We start from the raw sequence: 11,271 nt of genomic DNA, 5'->3' as shown, positions 1-11,271 counted from the left end.
TTCGCTAGTTGATTTCTGGACTGATAAGTTTAGTTGGTGCTAATTTATTATAAGAAAAAATATTATACCAAAGAAGGAACAGGCCGAATAATGTAGTGTCAGAGGGGTCAAGTGGTTTTTTACATTGATTCCGCCACGAGCCGAATTGAATCGGAAAGAAAGGTGCCACCACTGCCAGCAGCAGCAGCAGCTATCACAGCACCCGAGCCCCAGACGACGCGCGGAAAAATCAGCCGCTGCCGCTGCCGCTGCCGTCGCCTCGTAATTTAATCCCCGCCATTCCTCTGCCTCCTACCATTTTGCCGCTGCGCTGCCCCTCCAGCACCCGAGCTCAGCCTGCTCTGCTCAGCACCTCAGCCGCTCAGGACCTCAGGTGCCGCCCATCGCTTCATCAGTTTCAGTCGCCATGGACCGCGGCGGCCACGCGCTGCGGGCGGCGCTGCTGCTGCTGCTCACGCTGCCGACGATCCCCGTGCCAGCGGCCTGCCCAGCGACGACGGCGGCGCTCCTGGAGGAGGACGCGATCCTGGGCGCCGTGGGCATCGCGATGCGCGGCGGCGGCAGCAAGGGCCCCGCGAACGCGAGCACGAGGCCGCCGAGGGGCGGCGCCGGGAGGCAGCACAATCCCTACGACGTGGGGTCGTGGAAGGAGGAGATCGCGGGGCTGGCGGGGCGGCCCGAGCTGGCGGCGTGGCTGCGCGCGGTGCGGCGGCGGATCCACGAGCGGCCCGAGCTGGCGTACGAGGAGGTGGAGACCAGCCGCCTGGTCCGCGACGAGCTGGACGCGCTGGGCGTCGGGTTCCGCCACCCCGTCGCGCGCACGGGCGTCGTCGCCACGCTCGGCACCGGCCGGCCGCCCGTCGTCGCGCTCCGCGCCGACATGGACGCGCTGCCCATCCAGGTACGCCGTGTACATGGACGTGTTGTTCGTGCTACTCGCTTTCATGCGTCCACCATGCTGGGGCCTTCTTGCTTAATTGGCCCCTAGTAACTCGTCGAAGAACTACTCTTTTCAATTTTTCTTCCTTCGATTTCAAATTTTGAGGCGTGCTAACAAAAGAAACTACTGCTAGTGCATAGGATAGCAGAACTTGATCCAGGCGCGGGTTATTCTTATCTCACCATTCAAACGATCCCCACGAAATCTCCGCACGATTCAGCTCATGCGTTTGCTAACACGCCGCCCTCTGAGCCGAGGATTATCCGGAGAGCAGAGCACGGACTCACAGAGTGCGTCCACTCCAGCCACTTGGTTAGTGGATGAGAATGGTGCACTATAGTTAATTAATTAAATATTCAAATAAACCTGCACAGTGGCAATGCATGACAACACTGTACTTTAGTTAGCAACACACCATGTGTCCTGTTCGCTTGGTTGATAAGCTATGGCTGAAAGTACTGTTGGCTGATTTGTTGTGAGAGAGAAATATTGTTCGTTGGCTGAAAAAGTACGGCTTATAAGCCAAATGAACAGGGCGCATGGTTACTTTATCTTTTTTTTTCTTCTCCCTTACCATTATTTGGTTTATTAAAAAAAAAGGCTTCACTCTGCTTAGTAGGCTCATAGGCTGCCCCAGACTGGATGCGTAGGGTGGATTTGCAGAAGCGCGTAGGCGTAGGGCTGTTCCTCCGTGTTCCTCTGCTTTGGGGTCAGGTGGTTGCGCCGCGTACGTAGGCCACCTGGAGGGCAGCACACGGATGTCTCATGCTTCCGGTCTCGTGAAAAATGTGATCATCCATCCTTTAGCCTGGCCCTACCTACAGTGGTCCAGGTCCATCAGCCAGCCCACTTGGTTACTGCTCCAGTGGTCCTCGCGATAAAAACACTCTCGTGCTCGTGCAAACACAGACACCGCACGATGCAATGGAGACACACACGACGTGATGACAGAGGGCATGCTGCCTGTTGAGCTCGTCAGTCCGAGTCTTCAGCCTGTTCGGCTGGGGCTGAAACCGGATTATTACTGCTGACTGGTTGGGTGTAAGAGAAAAATACTATTCTATCTAGAAATTTAGGATCGTTTACGACCGCCTGCGATGCTCAGACTCAGCAGCTGTGGTCGCGGGTCACCGAATCTCGGAGAGATCATTCACGGCCACCGCACGCCCATCACTGACACAGACACAGAGAGAAAAAAAAGGGCTTTCTGGTTTCTTGCTCGAAATGGCATCAGTCGTTGGTAAACCCACACCGATTTCGCCCGCGGGACAGTCGATCCGCCCGACTGCCCAGAACGGGCAGTTTTTCATCTTTTACGCCCAAAAGCTCGAGGACGACGAGGCCGCTTTCTCACGATCGCCGGTTGTCCGCTCATGCGCGTTTGGCACAGCAATGGGAGTACTGACTGGAAAGTGGGAGCATCCATCTGCCCGTTCCATCCAGGCTCGGCCTCGGCATGGAAGATATCAGTTGCCTGACGACGCGTGTGTGTGGTTGTTGCAGGAGGCGGTGGAGTGGGAGCACAAGAGCCGGGTCCCCGGGAAGATGCACGCGTGCGGGCACGACGCGCATGTGGCCATGCTCCTCGGCGCCGCCAGCATCCTCAAGTCTCGCGAGCACCAACTCAAGGTACGACGGCCTACGGCGCCACGCCACACCTTCTTTTCAGTTTCAGACCCTCTAATTGTACTTGTTTAATACAATTGATATTAGTGCCTTTTTCATATAAACTTTGTCAAATTTAAAATGTTTTTTCTCACCAAAAAAATAAAATGGTTTGACTTAGCACGACACCAAAATTGCTTCTTTTCTTGGACATACGGAGAATAATATCCTTCCATTCACTTAATCAGCACCGGCTGCAGTATGGAGGGAGTATATATCTCCTGCCTTTCAGACATCCAGAGACGCTCGTTCGTAGACGTAGCTTTCGTCCATGTGGACGCCACTCCACTACTCTTGCGTGCAAGGGACCCTGTTACGTGCTCTGCACCCGCCCATCCCATCTCAGCATTCTTTCTTTCTTTCTACATGAAAACGTGATCTGAATTTGGTCGCTAGATTTCGCTTTTGGGTGGGGGATGGCTAAAGCCGTGGGCAAAATGATAGTTTAAGACGAGCACCCAAAGTGCAGAAATGATGTGCCACCACACTCTGATATCGGGGATGATCCATAGCAGTGGCATCATGCAAATGTCAGCGTCATGGGTCGTAGGCTCCGTTCACGTGTCTTTAAACCCGGCTTGATCCGTTTTTTTTTTTTTTTTGAGATCTCAATTCTTTTTCCCACGTGCTCCTGAACACTCGCAATGATCAGCGCACACTGTCACTGATGCGTGTGCTCTGCTCTCGCGGCTGCAGCCACTCCGTCCGTGTTCTAGTAACTTGCACCTTTTATTTAGGCTTTATTAGTGCTGCATCAAGGAAAAAGTTGTTCCATCTGCACAGCGTTTGTTTCTTTCAATTGTTGCAGTTGTGCTGTTGGGCATTGGTACGACACTCCTTGGTTCAGTCCTTTTGAAGCATCGGATGCTAGTGCCTCCTGATCAGTGATGAGTGTGGTCTTGGCATTTCTTACTGTGTCCTCTGAAAAGAATCGGTGGAGAAACTCCTTTGTGCCACGATTTTAGGGCCGGTTTGTTTCTCTAGTCCTAAGTCCTAGGACAGATAATAAAACAGGAACTAAATAGTAGGTCTTAATGGTGTTTGTTTGAATGGACCGCAGGGGACTAAAGGACATTAAAGCTGCTGAACAAAGACTAAAATACCCTTGATGCATAGTGTGGGGACCGAGAGGGATGGGGACTGGAGAGGGGCATGGAGTGTCAATTTGGCCCCCATAAGTCCCAATAAGCCTCACCTCAACAGACTTCTGTCTTTTAGTCTTTGTTCCAGTTTTAGTCCCTCCTATTTAGTTAAAAGAGATTAAAATTTAGTCTCGGGTCCCTATTCCGTGGAAACAAACAGTGCCTTAGGCTTTCGCAGGATTGACATGAGCTAGATACTAACCTACAAGGATAATCATGTCGGGAGGACTGTGAAAGTCAGATGCCGGCCTGTTCGCTTGTTGGTTTCAGCCAGCCCAAACCAGCCAGCCAACAGTATTTTTTTCTCACAATAAACCAACACTAGCCAGCTCAAACCAGCCTAGAAACCAACCAGCGAACAGGCGACTTGCTGGCCCCTGGGAAGGGAGAGTTGCCTGTTTCTGTACCTCCAGAGCTGTCTCTTCAGTCTTCACCAACCTCCAGATGTTGATATTTTTGTTTGGTATATAGGCCATGTTTAGTTTCTACGTGCGCTTCTAAAATTTCTGTCACATCAAATATTTAGACATATACATAGAGTATTAAATATAGACTAATTATAAAATTAATTACACAACTTGCGACTAATTTGTGAGACGAATTTTTTAAACCTAATTAGTCCATGAGTTGACAACGTGGTGCTACAGTAAATATGTGCTAATAACAGATTAATTAGTCTTAAAAAATCGTCTTACAAATTAGCCTCTATCTATGTAATTGGTTTTGTAATTAATCTATATTTAATGCTTTTTATTAGTATCTAAATATTTGATGTGACATGTATTTTAGGAGCGATGCCTTGTTTAGATTGCAAGTTTTTTCGCTCTCTCTCCATCACATCAAATCTTTGGACACATGCATGGAGTATTAAATATAGATAAAAAAAAACTAATTACACAGTTTGATTGTAAATTACGAGACGAATCTTTTGAGCCTAGTTAGGCCATGATTGGATAATAATTGTCAAATACAAACGAAAGTGCTACAGTGCCAAATACTGATTCCTAGCCTCAGTCTAAACAAGGCCCGACTAAAAAACCAAACATCCGCATAGTTTCTTTTTTTGGTCTAATCCAATTTCTACGTTTCAGTATTGAAGTTGGTGCAGAAAATACTCTAGGTGTAGTGCAGCAGCTCCTAGGCTGAGCTTACTGACTGGCGTTTCGTTACACGTTTCAGGGCACAGTGAAGCTCCTGTTCCAGCCGGCGGAGGAGTCAGGGTGCGGCGCGAAGCGGATGATCGAGGACGGCGCGCTGGAGGGCGTGGAGGCGATCTTCGCCGTGCACGTCTCGCACCAGCACCCGACGTCCGTGATCGGGTCCCGGACGGGGGCTCTCCTCGCCGGCTGCGGCTTCTTCAAGGCCGTCATACGCGGCGGCGGCGGCAAGGATCCGCGCCGGGCCGACCCCGTCCTGGCCGCCGCGTCCACCATCATCAGCCTGCAGAGCATCGTCTCCCGCGAGGCGGACCCGCTGGACTCGCAGGTGGTCTCGGTGGCACTGGTGAACGGCAGCGAGGTCCGGCAGGCGGAGGAGCTGGTGCTGGGCGGCACGTTCCGCGCCTTCTCGAACGCGAGCTTCGACCAGCTGCGTCGGCGGATCGAGGAGGTGATCACGTCGCAGTCGCGGGTGCACGGGTGCGCGGCGTCCGTGGACTTCTTCGAGGACCAGAGCTTCTACCCGCCGACGGTGAACGACGCGCGCATGTACAGCCACGTGCGGCGCGTGGCGTCGCAGCTGCTGGGCGGCGCCGCCTACCGCGACGTGCCGCCCATGATGGGCGCCGAGGACTTCTCCTTCTACTCGCAGGCGGTGCCCGCCGGGTTCTACTACATCGGGGTGCGCAACGAGACGCTGGGGTCCGTGCACACGGGACACTCCCCGTACTTCATGATCGATGAGGACGTGCTCCCCACCGGCGCCGCCGTCCACGCCGCCATCGCCGAGAGGTTCCTCGCTGACCACGCCTCCCTCATGGGCGGCGCCTCCGACGATGACACGGCCGACCAGGAGCTGTAGACCAGCCCGGCTAGTGGTGGGTCTGCCCGGCCGCCCGGCCGACGTCGGGCGCGGACACGGGTGGTTTTGGGGCGCCCTCGCGCACGGCGGGAACTGAACTGGTGGGGATTTGGCCGATCGCTCGGGCGTCAGAGTGTGGGCCTGGTGACGGAACACGGGCTCGGGCTGGTTTAGTTTTTGTGGCCAATGGGCTCTTGCCTCTCGGTGGTCGACCGATCCCGCGGGCGTGACGTGCCGGCGGTTCGGGTTTTTCCCCGTGCGTTTGGGCGAGCAAGGAACCATTCCCTATCAAAAAAGAAAAAGATCAAGGAACCATACGTGACGGACGGGCTGGAAAAGTGTAGCATGCTGGTGCTGATGCAAAATATTAGGCTGCTCTACGTACGTGTTTTTGCCCCTTTTTTGGGGATGTCTTGGAAAACTGATGAGATGTAGCTGCCTTTTGATAGCAGGATCTCTGTTACTGCCATGCATGTTTCTGATGCTATGCATGCCTGTTGGGACGCGTATGATTTACTGGGCCTGGGTGATAAACTGGGACGGAGAAAGGAGAGCTGACAACGTATTGGCCCAAAGTGTTCGCGCGCGCAAACCAACGACCCATCAACTAACCATTGTCCTCGTGTAGCTTGTTTTTGCTCACTGTGGTGCTCCTCCTCGGGATCCGGATCTGGGTGTTCCACCACACCCAGGCCTCGACGAAAAACTCGCGAGTTGTTGGCTCGTTCAGTTCTATGTGTCTTGATTTAATTCTTTGAGGAGCTAAGCTAGTATTTTAGCTTGTTAAACTAATAAGCTAGCTCAAGGGCTTGCAAGCTAGCTCACGAGCTAAACAAGCCAAGTATTTCATGGTCCAACAACCTAAACTAGAAACAATTAGACTTGATTTTATTCTATATGCATTAGATTGGAGTCTACGGTATGTATGTGCTATGTACACATTTATTATTTATTTGTCTTGATGTATGTATAGAACAAATTAGTAGCTATTGATTTATACATTGGTTGCTGTTAACAAGCTGGCTTGCGAGCTAAATGAGACTAGGCAAGCTAGAGTTTTAGCTCGTTTACTTAACCAAGCCAAGCTCGTCAAGGTAAGCGTACTACGCTTCCATTCCATGCCTTCGCCGTTCTGTTGAACTCAATAACAAGCCCGACACTGTCTGTTCGACTGAATGCTTCAATGGCTGAGAGTGTACTATCGCGAATTGGACCCCAATACTGGTGCCCGTGCCTCTGCCGGAGGATCCTCCACGCTGAGGGCAACAGCACGGCTTTCACAGTTTCAGTGCCTGCCTCCTTGCCACATCTAGCAGTAGCAGGCATACATTTCTTCAAATCGGTTCTTTCATTATCACAGAGCAGTGTTTTTGTAAGATGGTGAGCACCTCTTCTCCCAGGACGTCCTCTCATCCAACAGTGCCGTCCACTTTTTGAGATCGTCTAGCCTTGCTACTTTCAGAATTCTGACCAATATCTGATCTTCAGTGGTTCGACAAATTTTCAAATGGCCAGTAATAAATAATAAGTTGTCTCTGCGTTCTCACTACTATATTGCCTTGATTTGTGTTTTGTAGTAAATTGGTCTTAGCAAATTGCTCTTTTCTGATAGCAGACTAGACATTTTTATGAAGAGCGGATCAGTGGAAAAGCGATATAGGTTGGTCTCTAATTGTTAGAAGTCTGAATTTACTAACCGTGAGTCCGTGACAAACTACAACATGGTTTCTTGCCTACCAGAGAGAAGGAAAAGTGGTGAGATAGGAGACTATGCAGTTGCAGTGATGAGCCACCAAAGTGAAACCATGAATAATAATATAATATGCACTTGTTATGTTGTGAGCCACCAAAGACAAGACAATGAGTGGGCATTGATTTTCGTTTGATGTCTTCTTTGGTTAATGCACAATTGATGATACAGGTGTACATTACTGAAATTTATATGCTTTTTTTTTCTTTGCAAACACCCGCTTATTATAAATTGTGCATCATATACACTTGATCGAATCAGCATGTCAGTTTGGTGTAGACAGAGATGTCCTTGAAGATGGTTTCCAAGAACAAGACAGAGGTCTTTTCATGTAATCGCTATGTTTTATTACTCAGAAAATGTGATGTTTGAAAACTTGGAACCAGTGTTATGGTTTTACATTGAAGCAGAGCAAAGACAAGATTCTCGGTGCGTAAATAATACTTCATATAGCATTGCCTTAGAGCCTTTGAACCAACTCACATGAGGCCATGAGCTTCTGATTGTTGGAGTATTGAATTTGATAGAAGCTGAGGGCTTGGGTACCATGAACAATATATGATGACTGCTACTCTTTGTGTGTAATTATTTATTATTGGATTATTATTTCTATAGTAGAATCATCATTGAATTTGGTCTCGCAAAAAAAAAAGAATCTTCATTGAATTTAATATATTTTTCACAATTTATGATAGGATCTGTCTTGGTTAAAAAAATCATTGTCGGGTAAAGTCAAGCAGTATATCTGATGTTCTGTAGGAAGAGGAAGTGTAGATTATGCTATGTAGAAAGAGATGAAGATCTTTGCTAGGATAAGTTCTTAATTTTTAACTCCGTTGCAAGCGAGCGCCTGTCCGGTTGGTCGGACGGTGCACCTTGCACCCTGCCGGCCCAAGTTCGATCCCCCTCGGGGGCGGATTTGTCTGTCGGAGGTGGCGCAGTTTATCTGCGCGTTGAAAAAAATCTTCTCTTCTGCCCCGCGTCCCAAAGCACAGGTAAGAAAAGGATCGGCCGACAGAGGTTCGGGGGTTTTCTCGGCCTGCGTGAGAGATCTTCTTCCTTAAACACAAAGTTGCGGCTGTAGGCCAAGTTTTTTTTTTAATTTTTAACTCCGCAGTCCGTCCTGCTATAGTCGAGTGGTCTACATTGTATGGACAGCTGCTATCTCTGTTTTTAGATGGTGTTCATGTAAAGCAGCTTTGCTACAATTCAGGAACATGTACTTGTGAGGCTCTTCAAATCCTTCAGATTGTGTTGTTTTGTTTTATTATTTTGTGACGTCCCAAACTTATAGTAATTCCGTAGTTCAGGCAGTGGCGGCCCAGAAGTTTAAGCTTGGTTATTCGAAATATAAAGGGGTGTAAAAAAAAACTTTTTTCGACAACCAAAAAACCAAAAACTTTTTTCATGTGGATTCCTGTTTTTGGACATGGAAAACTAGTTTTGACATGGATTCCTGTTTTGAAAACTGATTTCTTTTTACACGGATTCATTTTGTTTTCCACGGATTCCTGTTTTTCCAAGTGGAGTCTTGAAACAATAGTAGCTTTTGGCCTTAATGGCAGTGGCCACAATGGCTGTTATTACAGAGTTCCCTCATAAAATAGTGGTTAACAAAACTTCACAGTCAGGAGGGATTTAGTACAATCATCATCAGGAATTGTTGAAAACAGCGGTACAATAGTGGTTACAAAACACCAGTTATACCCTTCACTTAGGGCCTTTACAACACTATTACGTGGCAGGCGCTGAAGGGAAGTTAAGTCCGTTTTATTGCCCGGGTGGAACTTAGCCCGAGCGCTTACGGACGTATTGACTAGGCCACAAGCATCGATGCCCCTGGCCTGCCCCAAAAGTGCTGAACGATTACTACTCCATCCGTATGTTCAGCGTTGTGGTAGATGAGCGCCAAAATAGGTTGCTGAGGTTTCAAACTCATTAAGGGTTTATAAGAAACCTTTCCATTGTAGATCAGTAGATGCTTGATGATGTAGGATATATTCTGTCTTTAAGAATCTATCTAAGCCACTTTGTCCATGCCCTTAGACTTCACACGGTCAGAAAGGACAAAATAGCTAAAGAAATCCTGGAACAATAGAAAAAACAAGAATTAGGACTGATTGATATGACAAGCAGTGACAAAATGTGATTTATCTTCTGAACAATATCCTTGTCATCTTCTGAAAAAAATTCAATGGTGCCGTTTGCTGCTCTAGTGGGTTTGAAAGAGTTGAAGAAATCCTACAACAAAATAGTCGTTTAGGAATCATATAAGCAGTTTCGAATCAGAGGTCCAAGAGTTTACAGAATTTGGGGTTTAAGAAGAGGAGCTTTTAACAGTCCCCACCCCTAAGTAGATAATAGATCTCTAGAAACCTATTCAGAGGTAATATGTAGAGCAGTTTCTAGTGTGTGTATATATGCCACATATATGTACCTTGGCAACATCCAACATTTTTACATTTTCCTGATGATTGGCGTCAAGCTGATGTATGACCCGCGCCATCCACGTTATTTTCTCTGTCATTCCTCGAGTCTTCTCTACAAGATGTTGGATTAGCATGCGTTGCTGAACAATCAGGTTATCCGGTGACTCAGTGTCTTCCACTTCTTTTGAAATTCCTAAATGACTGATACATACAAATAAACATAAGGGCGTACCCAGTGCAGAGAGCTCCCGCTCTGTGTAGGGTCTGGGGAAGGGTGTCAGTGGCAAGCCTTACCCTCGCCTGTGCAATGCGAGAGACGGCGACTCGAGCCCGAGACCTTCCGGTCACAGGCGGTAAGACTCTACCGCTTGCACCAGGCCCGCCCTTCATACATACAAATAAACATGTTAAGAAAAATCATAATCTACCTGAAAAATTGATCAACAATATGCATTATGAATACTAACCTTGTACCATGGTGCTGCTGCAACACTGCATCCTCCTCAGTGTCCCCCATGCACTCAATGGGACCATCTTTTCCGCTCACTGTACCAAATTGACAGAACAATGACCTTGAAAATTTGCTGAAATCATATAAATTGTCTTGGAGTAGTATTTATTCAATACCTCGTTCCTCCAGATGACGGAACAAAGTGTGAAGGTAACCTACAGCTTGCTTAATAAAGATTTGCAGGGCCATCCTGAGCCAAGCTTGCTGGACACCGATCCCTGCAGCCCCGTACCCGCACAGTGGTACACACAGGCGCGCTGCGGCGTTGTGACCTCCCCCCGCACACTGCACCCCGCAGAGTTGATGGTGGATCCTGAAACAGAACAAAGGGAGGGCTAATTTATACTTAGAAGGCTAAAAATCTTACGCCGTATTATTGATAGCATAAAGAACATAAATAACGATATCAACTCAAAGCGCTCGAGCAATATGTATTGAAGCCTTGAAATTGCATTAAAAAGGGACAACAATTGTGATATATCTACGAAAAATAAATGAATACAACACGTGTCATTCATTCCTCGGGCCTTTGTGGGGCAAATTTATCATCTAATTTTAAGCCTGGCGCTTCAGAATCTTTTTTAATCTTCTATTCATGCAAACAAATCCCGCTCATGTCATTCATTTTCACCATCACAGATTCTATTTTGAACTAACATTCACAGTCACCGAATATTCCAAAAAATCAAAATTGAACAACTAGATGTGCGGAACTATTCTGTAGTCACCTTGGACAAATGCAGCCTGTTCGCTTGCTCGTAAACGATCGTAAATTTCCAGCAGGGAACAGTGTTTTTCTCTCACACTAAACCAGC

The 11,271-nt window shown here is 48.0% G+C and overlaps 1 protein-coding gene and 1 long non-coding RNA gene across 3 annotated transcripts; one reads left to right on the top strand and one right to left on the bottom strand.

The window, feature by feature from the left end:
* The first annotated feature begins 220 nt into the window (after positions 1-220).
* Positions 221-6,241, top strand: LOC136528034 (IAA-amino acid hydrolase ILR1-like 6). The gene is made up of 3 exons (XM_066520930.1): positions 221-901; positions 2,444-2,569; positions 4,927-6,241. The coding sequence occupies exons 1-3, from the start codon at positions 407-409 to the stop codon at positions 5,764-5,766; spliced, it is 1,461 nt and encodes a 486-aa protein (XP_066377027.1). The 5' UTR covers positions 221-406; the 3' UTR covers positions 5,767-6,241.
* Positions 6,242-8,994: 2,753 nt separating this feature from the next.
* LOC136529696 (uncharacterized) lies at positions 8,995-10,765 on the bottom strand. Of its 2 annotated transcripts, none has more exons than XR_010777392.1 (4): positions 10,573-10,765; positions 10,413-10,491; positions 9,954-10,329; positions 8,995-9,757 (listed from the first exon to the last, which is right to left on the bottom strand). It is a non-coding gene; the product is annotated as an uncharacterized lncRNA (long non-coding RNA). The 2 variants fall into 2 exon arrangements; XR_010777391.1 differs by having other exon boundaries at positions 10,616-10,765.
* Positions 10,766-11,271: the final 506 nt, after the last annotated feature.

This window comes from Miscanthus floridulus, chromosome 19 (genome assembly GCF_019320115.1).
Source record: "Miscanthus floridulus cultivar M001 chromosome 19, ASM1932011v1, whole genome shotgun sequence".
NCBI classification, from domain to species: Eukaryota; Viridiplantae; Streptophyta; class Magnoliopsida; order Poales; family Poaceae; genus Miscanthus; species Miscanthus floridulus.
The sequence above is the reverse complement of the archived record's forward strand: the minus strand, read 5'-3'. Positions and strand labels throughout refer to the sequence as shown.

Bases quoted from the DNA above. Each gene is read 5' to 3' on its own strand.
- LOC136528034 (XM_066520930.1), top strand. From the start codon at position 407: ATGGACCGCGGCGGCCACGCGCTGCGGGCGGCGCTGCTGCTGCTGCTC. The intron at 902-2,443 runs GTACGCCGTGTA...TGGTTGTTGCAG, and splicing joins TGGACGCGCTGCCCATCCAG to GAGGCGGTGGAGTGGGAGCA. The intron at 2,570-4,926 runs GTACGACGGCCT...TACACGTTTCAG, and splicing joins CTCGCGAGCACCAACTCAAG to GGCACAGTGAAGCTCCTGTT.